The following is a 16,567-nucleotide window of genomic DNA, read 5'->3' on the forward strand; positions in this document are numbered from 1 at the left end:
TGTCTCAGCCACTGCCTGTCACCAAGGGAGTACCCCAAGGCTCGATCCTAGGCCCCACGCTCTTCTCAATTTAGATCAACAACATAGCTGAGGCTGTAGGAAGTTCTCTCATCCATTTATATACAGATGATAGTCTTATACTCAGCTGGCCCCTCCAGATTTTTTGTTAAATGCTCTACAATAAAGCTTTCTTAGTGTCCAACAATCTTTCTCTACCCTTAACCTTGTTCTGAACACCTCCAAAACAAAAGTAATATGGTTTGGTAAGAAGAATGCCCCTCTCCCCACAGGTGTGATTACTACCTCTGAGGGTTTAGAGCTTGAGGTAGTAACCTCATACAAGTACTTGGGAGTATGGCTAGACGGTGCACTGTCCTTCTCTCAGCACATATCAAAGCTGCAGGCTAAAGTTAAATCTAGACTTGGTTTCCTCTATCGTAATCGCTCCTCTTTCACCCCAGCTGCCAAACGAAACCTGATTCAGATGACCATCCTACCCATGCTAGATTACGGAGATGTAATTTATAGATCGGCAGGTAAGGGTGCTCTCAAGCGGCTAGATGTTCTTTACCATTCGGCCATCAGATTTGCCACCAATGCTCCTTATAGGACACATCACTGCACTCTATACTCCTCTGTAAACTGGTCAGCTCTGTATACCCATCGCAAGACCTACTGGTTGATGCTTATTGATAAAATCCTCTTAGGCCTCACTCCCCCCTATCTGAGATATCTACTGCAGCCTTCATCCTCCACATACAACACCCATTCTGCCAGTCACATTCTGTTAAAGGTCCCCAAAGCACGCACATCCCTGGGTCGCTCCTCTTTTCAGTTTGCTGCAGCTAGCGACTGGAACGAGCTGCAACAAAACACTCAAACTGGACAGCTTTTATCTCAATCGCTACATTCAAAGACTCAATCATGGACACTCTTACTGACAGTTGTGGCTGATTTGTATGATGTATTGTTGTTCTTAACTGACTTGCCTAGTTAAATAAAGGCTAAATAAAATTTAAAAAATGAGACGTGGGGCTCACCTTATTTGCCACTCTACTTGTCTGTCGGTCTCCAACAGATGCTTTTGATAGGTTATTTTCGAGAGAATAGTTGATCCTAGCGAATCCCACATGTGATACATCTCACTCATCATCAGAAATCCGGGGTTACGCAAGTAACCTTAGGTTGTTTTATTACTGTAGGAAATCTTTATGCTTGCAAAACTAACCCTACTGGTCTCATCTGTGATTCAATCAAACTCCCACAGACCCCTTTTCACTTTTTATCTTAGTCACACGCTAACACAATGTGTGTGCCTAAAAACCTATGTACAGTAGATGTTTTAACCATAATAGCAGCAACTAATATCTTAACTGTTAACTACAAACGACATTAAGTGCCCTTATTGTAACTGTGGGACATTCAATATATTAATTAAAAGTTGAGTCCTTTCTGAATATAGCATCTTCCCTTCTAAATAGTTAATTATCGAAACAAGGTATTATCATGCCATCCCTTTAGATTTAATCTCCGCAGTGATGTAGAGGTGGTGTTTGAGGTAAGGGTGTTCAGCTGATGATGGTCCTGGCCCAGCTTGCAGAGTAGGAGGCTGTGTTCAGAGCCATTGTACAGGTTGTGGTCCTGGCCTGGGTCTCTCTCCATGAGGTACAGTTCCACAGCGTGGACCACCAGGTCAGTCTGGAAGCTAGCAGGGTCGAAACCCACCCACAGGGTGAAGCGGTAGTCCCAGGAGCGCAGAGTAGCCCATCACCTGGAATTCTTTCAGGTTAGGCAGGTCAGAGTTCTTCTGGGGGGTGTCTGCATGCCGGGGGTACAGGCTGCAGGCGATGGCCTATGAGTCCTTGCTGTCGTCTAGGTGCTTGAAGGAGTGGGCCAGGTTGTCTCCCTAGGGTACAGAGCTCCACGTCGAAGGAGTTGTCAGGACAGGGGTGTGGGGGCATCAGCCCAGCCAGGTAAGACACTGTGGGGAAGACATCTAGCAGCTCATTCACATTCCTCACTGTTCCTCCTGTGAGAGTGAGGTAGTCACAACCCATCAAACAGGACTGGGAATAACAATGTCACATAGTAGAGAACAAACTTCTCTTGCACCAATCTGTCCTGTGGGAGAATGATTGTCACAGGATGGAGTCAGAGGAATATGAAAGTCTCAAATTACTCAATGGCTTCCTTTCCTTCACTGTACCAATGTCTGATAGGGGGAAAAAAGACTGGACATGTTTCCAGCGTACTGCTTTCATCTGTCAAGATCAGTGTTAATTATATAATAAAGTATAAGAGAAGTACACACAAGGAATTAAAACTAGTTACTAACTATATGAGTGAATACCTTGTGTAAAGTGATGCTGTGCTGGACCAAACACATCTACGTAGGGGAAGATCTCACCCCCTGGCCACGGACGGACTGCAGTTACACCTGGTACGGAGAACATTAGGGGAAGGCGAGTGGCCACGTCAAAGTTGCTGTATTTGGCCCATTCCACATGCTACCCAAGTGACCATCCTTTAAGAGAAAGGAATCATATTTTACAAAAATGCCAATGTAATTAAGCAATCGGATAACATAAAATGTATTATTGGCCATGGTATGCAACATACAGGCATGGAATAAAAAACATGTAACAATCACTCGTTTTACATACGATGCTCCTGTAAATCAACAGACAGTTCAGTCACGACAACATATCAGTCCCCTCAGGATTTCGGCAGGGATTTTTTGTGATATTTGCAGGCCAGAATTCTGACATTTTGCACGGTAATATGCAATGATTTTGTCCAATTTGTCGTAGAAATGCGCTGACGAGGGAAAACGTTTGTTGACGTGTGGCTTGATTGAACCATGTGGTAAATTAGAGGTGATTGGTTGAAATTGCATGCCCTCTTTATAAACCGTGGTGATGGGTCAGTTTTATGTGATGATTTGACTTTTTTTAATGCAGAAGTGCAGTGATTGTTCAAATTTGCAAGCCCTCGCATAATATGGAGGGAATTGTTGATTTTCCGAAAAAAATTATGATCGAAGAATCCTGGAGGGACTGATATATGCTATGAATGGATCCAAGCTGGTGAAGTAAGTCTGTCAACTCAGGAAGGTGAAGGCAGAATTTTGATGTTCTCACACCCCCATCTAGTGGCTAAAGAGTACCTCAAGTATTGCCATTAACAAACCATCACAGACACTAGGGGTTCGTTCAGTTCGATTAAACGTTTGGTACATTGCGTGACGGTTTGTACTGAACAACATGTTTCCCCATGTTCTTGAACAAACTTTGAGGTACGTTTGCTCCGTTTGGTGTGTGTGGCTTGGTGCAATGAGTGACGTATTTAAAGGGCAGCGTTGTATTTTGAATCGTCATACCAACCCACAACCCAACTCCTCCCCGTTTTTCAACTCGTCATTCAGAACAGAAACATATCTATTTAACTGAACACTGCACACCATTTTTTCATACTGAACGCAGCCCAGTTTAGGACTGGGCTATATGGCCAAATTATTTTACCATGGTCTGAAGTAAAGACTACAACATTGTCTTCAGCCAGGCCCAGATCATCCAGAGTATTTGACAACCTGCCCACTTGGGAGTCCGGGTACATCACAGAGGCATAATAGTGCTGTCGAATCTGGAGCTGAGTCACAAACATTGTCTGATGAAGGTCTCTGACCGAAACATCACAGATTTTTACCTCTGGATTTATAATAAACAATATATGTTCTATAATGAGAGAGTGTCTTGACATAACTTCTGATGCTGAATCACTAACACAAATATTTATGGTATGTATGTAGCCAATCATAACAGATTATTTTTTGATTTCTTTGTGCTTCAAGCTTCTAGAGACACAAACAAATATAGCTTTGCCCCTACAATCATGGAACTACACTCGTGTAGTTCTTTGTCTGTCCCCACAGGATAAACCTTGTTGGTTACATGTAGAACCCTCTGTATAAAGGGTTCTACCTGTACCCAAAAACAGCTCTTCAAAGGGTTCTCCTATGGGGACAGCCGAAGAACCCTTTTAGGTTCTAGATAGCACCTTTTTTCCCCCAAGAGTGTACAAGTATAATCAACCTGGAATTCCTTTGGTATTGGTTCATATGGGAAGCTGACGTTCAGATCTTGGACATCTTCCTAATGTCAGTCCAGGGATTGTAGGTCATGCTGGGGAGGCCTTTAAGAACATCAGGGTCTGAAGCCAGGGTCATCTTATCCAGGGGGTAGAGCTTCAGGAACTCCTAATACACACAAAGTTTGTTAGGCAATTGGCAAAGACTTTCATCAGTTAACAAGTCATACCATCTACATTAGGGCTCTCCAACCCTGTTCCTGGAGAGATACCCTCCTGTAGGTTCACCCCAACCCCAGTTATAACTAACCTGATTCAGTTTATCATCAGCCATTTATTAGAATCAGGTGCGCTTGAATAGTGTTGGAGCAAAAACCTATAGGACGGTAGCTCTCCAGGAACAGGGTTGGAGAGCCTGATCTACATTCTATTGAGTGAATCATACTTGCTCATCAATGCCATCTGATTGCACAGTTAAAAAGTCAGTGTCTGAAAATAAGGGCAGCTGCAGGTGCGGTACCTGTGGGATTCTGAAGGGAATGTGAGGTTTGTGGAATCCAACAGACAGAAATAAGGGCTTGTCAGAATCCATTGTGGACTTGAGCAGTCTGACAGCCTCTGTGCTCTCCATGTCTGGTAGTGTCCCCAGAGGGGTTTCTGACACATTCACCGAGCACAGCAGGTTGACATGCAGTTGGCCATCAATGCCCTTGCAAACCTAAACAAACCAACATTTTCTTTAGTTTAACAACATTTTACATGTTTGAATGTGAAAATGCACAAAAAACATCTTACGATAAGCAGTTTGAGTATTACACAGAGAGATGGCTCAAAACAGACAACAGGCAGAAGCATCTTTAGCCATTATATCTTAAAGATGGAATCTGCAGTAGGAAGAAACAGCGCCACTGTCTGCCCTACCAATGTTGTTTTTGTTTTGATGAAAAAGTAGTGACAATCCTCGCGCAATGTGGTAAAAAAATAAATAAAAATGCAGTCCATATTCTGCTGTTCTATCGCTGTGCAATGATGTCCGAGGGAAAAAAAGTGCTTCGCTGTTTTACGGTATCCACTAGGGTTTCCGTTTGGAAAATGTGGCGCCGGACATTTGACCAACAGAATTTTAATTTAGCAGACATTTGAAAAATGTACCGGCCTATGGGTGAGTAACCGGTTTAGGGCGTCTACCCACAGTGCTAAGAATGACAGAAATCACATTTAGATTAAGGTAATTCATATTAACAGAACATGCAAATGGAAGATGCAACGATTTCAGGTCCTTTGTTAACGAATTCTGATGTGCACTTTGAAGATGTTAGAATAACTGTCCACGTTTACGTTTCCTCAGCTAACAAGAAGAATAACGAACAGCAAAATCACTAGCCTCCATAGAAGAAAAGTTTACCTAATCTATTGGTGCGCTTGTCGAGAAAGAAAGCCTATTCCAAATAGACTCTGGGACAGCTGTGGGATGATAGATCCCAAATTCATACAACCAGAAGGCCTAGGTTACATAAACAAAACAAAAGTTAAAAAGCAAAGAGTCTTATGCAACAGATCAGAGAACATTCATTTAAAAATGTTGATAAACTATTATTCACATTATAAAGTTCAGCAATACCCACAAGGCAGTAGGCTTCACGTGAATGTTAGTACCATAATGCAATTAGCGGGGCAAAGACTGTTGTTAAAAGCACACCGCACATGCCAGCGGTTTCATGTGACAGAGATGATGCAACAACTAGCATGGGTTGCTAATATGACAAGGATTGTGCCTTTGGCTACTGGACAATGAAATAAAGTTGATATAAAATAATTGCCCTCCACGGATATGGTCTGATTTTGGCTAGGCTTCTTTGAAGCAAGGTAAGATATGCCTCATAATATGCAGTAAAATGTTCAGGTTTCAAACAATTATGTATATGTTTTCAAAATGTATACTGCCTCCAGCTCATTGCAAAGTGGTGTGTGATGCACTAAAGAAGCCTTTCTTCTGTTGTCTATGCATTTAAGTCTATGTTTAAGATGCTGTATGAGCAGCTCTCGCTCGGTCTGACAGACATTCCACTCAATGGCTCTGTATGTGTATGCTGTACTCCTGTGATAAGAGACATAACGAATATACTGTACACATGCGCCAATTTAGTTCCGCCAAATTATGCAAATTAACCCATAGACCAATAAGCATGACCAGTCAAATGTATTTACATCCACTGGTATTTCCATCAATGAATAGGCTAAAAAGCATTTCGCAATGGGCTTTTCTCTCTCCCAGTGGACATTTGGCTGGCAGCAATTATAATTATCAGCTTTTCAACAACACATTTTTTTATTTTAAATACTGTCCAAAACCCGGCTATTACCGGCTAACGGAAACCCTGGTTTTCTTAGAGGAGTATCTACACAATTAACTACTGTTTGTAATAACTTCTTTGTTGTAATATCACAAACAGACGTGGCAGTTTCACCATTAAGGATTCCAGCTTTAAATGAATGTTTGTATACTGAATTGAATCCATTCACTATACTGAATAGTACCCATTAAATATACAAACATTCATTTAAGTCATACATGACCAGAGCATCTGTAGACTAGGGAGACATGGCAGCAGTCAAGGCAAACACTGACCTTCCTATTTTCATATTCGAAAGAGGGAGGATGATAAGGAGGTACAGACCCGCTGTATGGGTAATCATCCGAGTGATTGGAGGCTATGCCTTCAACACAAACACATAAAACAGTGATATTAGCACAACACAATGACTCAGGAGGACAAGTATTAACAAGACAACTGAAACAGCCTCTGGCAATTTGAAAGCTCTCACATGAGATCCTGCACCAAATAAGCAGGGAGATATTTGAAAAGTGGATATTAAACAAAGTGGAGAAAGCCAGAGAATTGTTACACATTTTTCAAAGTAGACTGATAAAATAAATTCACCAACCACTAAACACATTAAGGTCTAGAAAATGACTAGGATATTTACCTGGATGAAAGACCTTCCCAACTGGCATAGTGGTGTAGCCCTTTGACTTGAAGTACTGAGGGAGAGTTGTGTAGATCCCTGCATGGACTCTCCAGTAGGAGTTAAAGTCATATAACTTGGTTGTGTCAGGTCTACGACTTGTTAGTAAGGAGGTCCAACTTGGTGCGCACACTGCTTGCTACAAATTGAATGACAGAAAGATAAATATAAAAGGTGAAGAAGAAAATAGATTCAATTATACAATTACAATGGATTGCTAACTTAAGTTGGCTTGGGCTACATAATTAAATCACTTATCTGCTGTCGGCCTACCTGGGCATATGCGTTGAGAAAGACATTGCTTTTAGAGGCAAGATGATCAATGTTTGGTGATTTCACAACAGGATCCCCGTAGTATCCTAATGTTGGTCTCATATCATCAGCTATGATGAAAATAACATTTTGTCAGTCTAAAGGAAAACAAATTAGTATTACAATGTTGCCCCACCATAATTAGCTACAAATGTAGCAAGCGGAAGTGGAGGGAGTACAGGGCTTAACATGTCCCTCAAGGAGGCTAAAAAGAGATTTAGACTTGGAAAAGTTGAATATTTTCAGAAGGAGTTGGGTAATTGGTTAAGGGAGGAGGGTTGCAGGGAAAGAGAGAAGAGGTGGAAAAGACTGAGGCAGGCAGAGGATGGGTTTGTATCTGTTGAAGCAAGCAATAACAAGGGAGAGGGTGTGTCAAGGAAGATCGGTGCCAAGTAAAAACACAGTGAGCCTGACGCCAGTTCGAGTTCCTGTAGGTGAAATGGAAGGGGTAGAAGGTGTTGTGAGGAGCTTGGAGCCTGTGCCTTGCATTGATGGCCATGGTTAAGATAACCATTGCTATGACGCTAAGAAGCCTGGTTTATCAAGTCACAGAACATAGATGTTGTGGTGGCAGCTGCAAAGTAGTACTTGGGGGTACAAAATTTGACTTCAGAAGAGTTACGGGGTGTGTTGACTGGTAGTGTTCCGTCCTCTCAAGTCGTTGCCCTGGGGCAGGATCAGATAGGGTCAACGTAGTGGAATATGGTGGTGGACTTTAATGAGTGTAGGGTTAGTTGGTAGGGTAATTTAAAAAAGAATCTCGTTTCCCCTTTTGTATCTCAAAGTGTAATGGATTTATACTAAATTTCAGTTAGGTGCGGTTATGCAACATATTGGATGCTAACTGCCGTAAACCTCACCGAAGAAGAAACGTAGTAAGCTGCTGAACACACACCAGACATTGAGCAACATTGCTACATTGCAACAGTGTGTCACTGAGCAAGAATTAGGCAATACGTTTGTACACTATAATACGTTTTTTTTTTTTTTTTTTTATCTACTAGGTTAATGTTGGGTTAGGAAAACTTGACAGAAGAAAATGATACAACAACTCAGGACGCAAATACATTTCTGGACAGACAAAGACAACATAAGCTAATGTAGCTTGTGCATGGTCTAGAATGTTATTTCATGGAAATAAACTGCATTAAAACACGCGACAAGTATTCAAGGTGTCTCTCTGTCAAAACATAGCAGCGTGTCTGCTTGAAAAAAAAACTGTTCATGATTTTTAAATGGCAGTTGAAAACCAAAAAGGTGCATTACTGCCACCAACTGGACTGGAGTGTAAATCCATTACACTGATACAAAAAGGGGAACAATAAAATTACCCTGCCAACTAAACCTACACTCATTAAAAACCCACCACCCCTTTGACCCTATCTGATCCGACTCCAGGCAGAGGCCTGGGAGGACGGGACACTACCACTCAACACACCCTGTAACTTTTCTGAAGTGAAATCTCATACACCCAAGTACTTCTCTGCAGCTGGCACCACAACTTGTATTTTCTGTGATTTACATTCCATTTCTGCAGTACAGTTGATAACCATTGCTATTAACGCTAAGAACGCCAACCTTACTGAAGTGTATATCATTTGTTGGCCTATCCCTCTGTACTAGCACAGATCTACTACGCACATGGATCCTCACCCTTGACCCATCATGCTCTACTTTCTTCACTGCCTCAGCATACGACACCTTCTGTAAACCATCATCGTACTTCTCTAACACCCTTCTTGAAAATTGACCATGTCTCCCTTTCTACCTAATTTCACCATCCTCACACCCACCTCCCAGCCTTGATCAACCATGAACTCCCAGGCAGTCAGTCAGTCCTACTAATCTCAGCAGTTTTGCAAAATGAAAAAAAAACATCCTGTCTTCTTCCTCTATGGTATTATGGAAGTTCATAAACGCACGTTAAAGGTGCATGCTGCCACCTACTGTGCGGGGTGAAAACTGAACTTTAACGCAGAAAAAACGGGGGAAATAGGGGGAAAGAATAAAACCAAAATCAATGTACACCTTTAGTCAGATTAAAATGTCTACTTAGGCTCTGTGGCCTGAGAGGGAAGAACATCTTAAGAAAGTATTCCAAAGTTATCTATCCAGATTTCGGCCATCGGATAGGATTAAATTATATTCTATTTCTATACATTTAATCCTATCCAAAAGCCAAAATACGGATAGCTAACATTTGAAAAACTGGGCCCAGGAGATCCAAAAACCTTTCCGCCGCATTCCCAAATATATATCCAGTTTCTTTGATTTCTTGTTAGTTTGCCTGAAATGTTTCAAATTGCAATATGAATAGGCTGGAGTGGAGTGCTCTCAGGAGAATAATGATCCACAAGACCACGCACTCAGCACATCTCAGTATCAGGAGAAGCTCATATTCCAATAGCATCTGTTAACACCGATACATCCTAACATAATACACCCTATGACTGCCCTGCTAATGTGCCTTGCTGGACCTTGTAAACTAACTGATCCAAATATTTTCCTAATCAAACATGCATTCAAAACACGGCGGTTTTGAGCGATTATTCAAATAGTTGTTTGGAAGAAAATATAGTTATTTATTTATTGTTTAATTATTCAAGACTCCCTTTGTTATTTAATTTCAGAATAAAATGCTTGATTGTATTTAAATGCATGAATGACTCATAATGGCATGAATGAATGATTGATTATATTGAAGTAGGCTAAGTTACATTAAGAGATAAAACAGAATGCGCTCTCACAGCTCGATGGTGGATAGTTTATATTTAAATAAGGCTACTAAGCGAATCAAGAGCAAAATAATACACTTGATTTAGGCTACATTATTGCATGCTAAATGTTTCTGTCAGTGACAGATGAGCAAACAAATATATTAGCTACCACCGCCAGAGATCAATTAAGGTCATTTCCATGTAAAACAACCTGCTCTCAGAGCATTTCGTATTATGCTGTACGTAAACCCAAGAAACTCCATTTAGTATGATATGTTACGTTTCGTATGATATGTATTAATCTGTGGTTGTCCGTTACCCATTTCGTATGATATGTTACGAATTACAATTCGCATATGTTACGAATTACAATTCGTATTATATGTTACGCATTTGCAAAATAGTTTTGCTGTAATACGACAAAATGTGGAAAAGGTCAAAGGGTGTGAATACTTTCAGAAGGCACCGTATTCATATTCTTATACACAGTACAGTTCAATTAAATATTTAGAAAGAGGTGCTGTGATGCAATATGTTTTTTTTTAAGTTAAACTCGCTTTTTGCCTGGGTAACCTCTGATGGCAGAGCATTCCTCGATGACATGGCTCTACAATGCCTTCAGAAAGTATTCACTTTTCCTATTCACTTTTCCTACATTTTGTTGTGCTAACGCCTGGATTAAAAATGTATTAAATAGAGCTTTTTTTGTCACAGTTTTACACATCCAGCTGTGATTGGGAGTTCCATGGGGTGGCGCACAATTGGCCCAGCATCTTTGGGGTTTGGCCGGAGTAAGCCGTCATTGTAAATAAAAATTTGTTCTTAACTGACTGGCCTTAACTGACAGCGCATGTCAGAACAAAAACCAAGTCATGAGGTTGAAGGAATTGTCCGTAGAGCTCCAAGACAGGATTGTGTCAATGCACAGATCTGGGGAAGGGTACCAACAAATGTATGCAGCATTAAAAGTCCCAGAGAACACAGTAGAGAAGTTTGAAACCACTAAGCCTCTTCCTAGAGCTGACCGCCCAGTCAAACTGAGCAATCGGGGGAGAAAGGCTTTGGTCATGGAGGTGACCAAGAACCCAATGGCCACTCTGACAGAGCTCCAGAGTTCCTCTGTGGAGATAGGAGAAACTTCCAGAAGGACAACAATCTCTGCAGCACTCTACCAATCAGGCCTTTATGGTGGCCAGATGGAAGCCACTCCTCAGTAAAAGGCACATGACAGCCTGCTTGGAGATTGCCAAAAGGCACCTAAAGGACTGTCAGACCATGAGAAACAAGATTCTATGGTCTGATGAAACCAAGATTGAACCCTTTGGCCTGAATGCCAAGCGTCACGTCTGGAGGAAACCAGGCACCGCTCATCACCTGGCCAAAACCATCCCTACGGTGAAGCGTGGTCGTGGCAGCATCATGTTGTGGGGATGTCTTTCAGCGACAGAGACTGGGAGACTAGTCAGGATCAAGGGAAAGATGAATGGAGCAAAGTACAGAGAGAACCTTGATAAAAACCTGCTCCAGAGCGCTCAGGACCTCAGACTGGGGTGAAGGTTCACCTCCCAACAGGACCATGACCGAAAGCACACAGCCAAGACAATGCAGGAGTGGCTTCAGGACAAGCCTCTGAATATCCTTGAGTGGCCCAGTGAGAGCCCGGACTTGAACCCGATCGAACATCTCTGGAGAGACCTGAAAATAGCTGAGCAGCTAAAAAATAGTTGTTGCTTTGTCATTATGGTTTGTGTGTAAATTGATGAGGGGAAAAAATATTTAATAATTTTTTAGAATAAGGCTGTAACGTAACAAAATGTAGAAAAACTGAAGGGGTCTGAATACTTCTGAATGCACTAAGAACTCAGTGTCACACACATCTACAACTCATCCATTGTGTTTGCTTCTCCTATTTATGTAAAATGCAGTTGGCTCCCCTCCATCCATTTCCCGGCAGCAACCTCCCAACCAATGTTCCCTCTAATTTTCTTCAGCACTGAGAAAATTTCAGGTCTGCTGAGTGCAAACTTGAACGTTGTGAAAATTCTGTACCCGCTTTTAAAATACAGTTTTAACTGTGGCCAAGTAGACTGCTGTAGCTATTTGATCATAATGTAGTCCTACAGTGCCAGTGTGGCCTACCATAAAAAAAAGAATGTAGAAAATGCATTCCATAACATTCTAACATGGAAATAGCTGCTCTATCATTCAGCCTATAGCAGCATCCAATGTGTGGTGTTTGAAAAAAACATGCAGGCCTTGACATGAACCTGTTTATCCACTTGTCCTTCAGACAAGGAGGTGACTGAAAAGTTATTGTGTTGTTTGATGCAAGAAAACACTTTACAAAATAAAATGCATTATTATTCCCATACCATTATTAGAGAATCAGACAAATTATGCCTCTTGGCTACTTAGCTTATTCAAGCCTGTGTCAAAATACAACACTGCCCCTTAAAAAAAAAAGCTCTTTACCTGACTTGTTTTTCAAAGATGTCTACAAATGTAGACATTTTGTGCTCTTGTATGAAGCAATCACTCCTCTTTTGCTGACCACAAATGATCTCTAACTGGGCTAATAACTCACATGCAGCTCTTGCTATGATCTCAAAACAAGCGCATCTACTCACGACCTCATCTCTAAACACAGTCCAGTTCAAAATAATTGGCATAGATCCATATAAGCCTACTGCAGTTCTGATTGGTTATAGTTATGTTGCACCGGTCTGTGTGGAGTCGTGCGCAATATAATCATACTGTACTCCGATGTCTTCTGCCTACAACAAAATATCTTGCATAGTTCGTTTCGGGAATGTTGCATTGAAAGTGGATAATACTGCATTGATTCGATCACAATTTCTACAGTAAAGGGAAACGGAGAAAACTCTAGAAAGTTGTGAAATTCAATCTCGTGCTTCTTTCTCTCGGTGGGCTGATATTTCTTCTGCACTCTGCGCGTCAGTCCCGGGGGAGCTACGCGGCAGTCTTGTGCTACTGCGCCCACATTGCTCAACCACAACTGTCACGTGCAATAGATCAGTCTGAGGAACTTTCATTTACAGGAAATCACCAAGAGAAAGACATCAACATGGGTGAGCTCTGTTCAACTGTATGATCATTTGTAATCATAAAACTATATTTATTTCACGTAGATTATTTTAGAAGGGCACCAGCTAAAGTAACCTATGGTATCTGTATTTGTCTAATTTGATAGGAGTTGGAGTTGGAATTGGTGGATTCATTACATTCTTGACTTTAGCCTCTTGTTTTGGAGACATTACAAAGGTTGACACCAGTGGGGCCTCAGAGATAACTGCTAGACAAGACAAGCTAACTGTCCAAGGTATTTGAGCGACCAGTATTCAGAACCTTCCAATAATCAATAATAATACTTCCATCGAATCTATATAATTTTATAGGAAAGAAATGACATGCAAAGTTAATATTTTATATTTATTTTACTATCAATCCTAATCCTCTAAAGGGGTGGATGCCTCTCATAAACTGGCTGAGCATGACCTGGTGAGGATGAACAAGTACAAGAAGCTCATCACCAAGGTGGGGCAGAAGCATGGCCTGGACCCAGCTATCATCGCTGGCATCATCTCCAGAGAGTCCCGGGCTGGGGCAGTGCTGGACAATGGCTGGGGAGATCATGGGAATGGCTTTGGGCTCATGCAGGTTGGCTGGCAGTTGGCACAAGATTTGTGTACATGTGTCGTTGATTGTGTGTGAGAATAAGGAAGCAGAACTTACCAAGGGGATATCTGTTGAAATCTGAGAAGTTTAATAGCATCTTCCTCTTCCTCTTTTAGATTGTACTACAGGCTATTTTTGTAATGCAATAGAAGTGGTGTGATTTATTTCTAAATATTTTATTTTCATAGGTTGACAAGCGCTACCACAAGATAGTGGGGACATGGGACAGTGAGGAGCATATCAGTCAAGGCACTGAGATTCTCATTGAGTTTATCCGAAGGATCCAGGCTAAATTCCCTGCGTGGCCCAAGGAGCACCAGCTGAAAGGTGCCGTATTGCTCACCCATCTTTTTACTCTGTAGTTTGATAGAAGGGAGGAGTTACATGTTTGTTATGTATGCAAATGCATGGATACCATGGCAAAAACATATTGTACATCTTTTCAGGGGGAATTTCAGCCTACAATGCTGGGGACAAAAATGTCCGCACCTATGAGCGAATGGACGTGGGCACCACTGGGGATGACTATTCCAATGATGTTGTTGCCAGATCTCAATGGTTCAAAAGACAGGGTTATTGAAGACTCTCTTCATTATATACTTCAGTCTTTGATTCTACCTATAGTAAAAATATTTTGGAATAAATCAAAGCAATAAAATGACTTCTCTGAATAAATCAAAGCAGTAAAATGTCTTCTATTTTCTGAATAAATCAAAGCAGTGAAATACATTCTATTTAAAAAAATACATGAAACAAAATGTCATTGTGTGGTCGGTCACTGGTCAACATTATTTTATATATTTTTTATATTTTAAGCAAACATCCTCTAATGCAGTGGGTCCCAAACTTTTTATAGTCCAGTACCCCTTCAAACATTCAACCTCCAGCTGTGACAAAGAGCTCTTATAGGACCAGGGCACAAATAATAATATAATAATAATAATAATCAATAGTTTTGTCTTTATTTAACCATCTTACATATAAAACCTTAATTGTTCATTGAAAATGGTAAATAACTAACCACAGGTTAATGAGAAGGGTGTGCTTGAAAGGATGCATATAACTCTGCAATGTTGGGTTGTATTGGAGAGTCTCAGTCTTAAATCATTTTCCACACACAGTCTGTGCCTGTATTTCGTTTTCATGCTAGTGAGGGCCGAGAATCCACTCTCACATAGGTACGTGGTTGCAAAGGGCATCAGTGTCTTAACAGCGCGATTTGCCAAGGCAGGATACTCTGATAATCTGGCAGTGGCTTTTGATTAAATTACATTTTCACAGAACCGCTTGTTGCAATTTCGATGAGGCTCTCTTGTTCAGATATCGGTAAGTGCACTGGAGGCAGGGAATGAAAGGGATAACGAATCCAGTTGTTTGTGTCATCCGTTTCGGGAAAGTACCAGCGTAATTGCGCACCCAACTCAGGTGCTTCGCTATATCACATTGGACATTGTCCGTAAGCTTGAGTTCCTTTGCACACAAAAAAATCCTACAATGATGGAAAGACCTGTGTTTTGTCCTTGTTAATGCAGACCTCAATTTTGTCCGGCACATTGAATATAATTGCGGGGAGACCCTGTAATCCTAGATTCAGATCACTCAGGCGAGAAAAAACATCACCCAGATAGGCAAGTCGTGTGAGAAACTTGTCATCATGCAAGCAGTCTGACAAGTAAGCTCGTCTCTCAATTTAAAAAAAACGTGTCAATACTTTGCCCCTTGATAACCAGCACACTTCTAAAAAAAAGTATGTTGTAAAAGCGTTACATAGTGTCCAAAACGTCTTTCAAGCTGTTAGGCATTCCCTTGGCAGCAAGAGCCTCTCGGTGGATGCTGCAGTGTACCCAAGTGGCGTAGGGAGCAACTGCTTGCACGCGTTACCACTCCACTATTTCTCCCTGTAATGGCTTTTGCGCCATCAGTAGATACCAACACATCTTGACCACCAAAGTCCATTTGATGTCACAAAGCTGTATAGTACTTTTAAAAAATCCTCTCCTGTTGTCCTGGTTTACAGTGGTTTACAGAAGAGAGGATGTCTTCCTTAATTGACCCCCCATAAACGTAACGGAAATATACCAGGAGCTGTGCCAGGCCCACCACACCTGTTGACTCATCCAGCTGTAACGCATAGAATTCACTGGCTTGTATGCGAAGCAGTAATTGTTTCAATACCATGTCACCGATGCATAGTGAAAGTGTTGCTTGATGAAGGCATTGTCTCAATCGTTTTTTGCCTTTTCCCCCAGCATTGTCCCAGCCATATCCGCGATTAAGTCCTCCATAATAGTATGGGGCTTGCCTGTCCTAGTCCCTCGGTAGCTCACCACATAAGAAGCTTCTAGACCCTTCTTATTAATGGTATATGTTGCTTTTATACATGTATTACTACTCAAAAGTCGGCTTAATTCTCGCTTTAAAAACTCTCGTGGCTTATTTTTCAAATTGGCATGTTTTGTTTCTAAATGTCTGCGCAAGAGTGAAGGTTTCGTCGAGTTGTGAGATAGTACTTTTGCATATATAACACACTGTGGCTGAGGAAAGGCACTACTCCCAATACAAGTGAACCCCAAATCAATGTAGTTCTCATCATATTTGTGTCTCTTCGATGGTCCAACGTCCCTGTCTGTTGTTCGGTGGTTTCCCGGGTAAGTGGGCAGTAGCTCTTCGCATGCATCAGATTCACAACTGTCAGTGTCCATGCTAGCTGGGCTAACAACAAATGTAGA

The 16,567-nt window shown here is 41.4% G+C and overlaps 1 protein-coding gene, 1 long non-coding RNA gene and 1 pseudogene across 3 annotated transcripts; 2 read left to right on the forward strand and 1 right to left on the reverse strand.

The window, feature by feature from the left end:
• Positions 1-1,268: 1,268 nt before the first annotated feature.
• LOC139574048 (iduronate 2-sulfatase-like) lies at positions 1,269-7,509 on the reverse strand (annotated as a pseudogene).
• On the forward strand, positions 5,029-5,902 carry LOC139574049 (uncharacterized). Its single transcript, XR_011674698.1, has 2 exons — positions 5,029-5,248; positions 5,435-5,902. It is a non-coding gene; the product is annotated as an uncharacterized lncRNA (long non-coding RNA).
• Positions 7,510-12,876: 5,367 nt separating the features above from the next.
• On the forward strand, positions 12,877-14,518 carry LOC139574047 (lysozyme g-like). 2 transcript variants are annotated; one of them, XM_071398176.1, is made up of 5 exons: positions 12,877-13,231; positions 13,354-13,482; positions 13,624-13,820; positions 14,027-14,165; positions 14,285-14,518. In XM_071398176.1, exons 1-5 carry the CDS (start codon positions 13,228-13,230, stop codon positions 14,416-14,418), a joined length of 603 nt encoding a protein of 200 aa, XP_071254277.1. In that variant the 5' UTR covers positions 12,877-13,227; the 3' UTR covers positions 14,419-14,518. The 2 variants fall into 2 exon arrangements, with proteins under 2 accessions (XP_071254277.1, XP_071254278.1); XM_071398177.1 differs by having other exon boundaries at positions 12,901-13,231; positions 13,399-13,482.
• The last annotated feature ends 2,049 nt before the right edge of the window (positions 14,519-16,567 follow it).

The sequence above is a fragment of the Salvelinus alpinus genome, chromosome 4 (assembly GCF_045679555.1).
Source record: "Salvelinus alpinus chromosome 4, SLU_Salpinus.1, whole genome shotgun sequence".
NCBI lineage: Eukaryota > Metazoa > Chordata > Actinopteri > Salmoniformes > Salmonidae > Salvelinus > Salvelinus alpinus.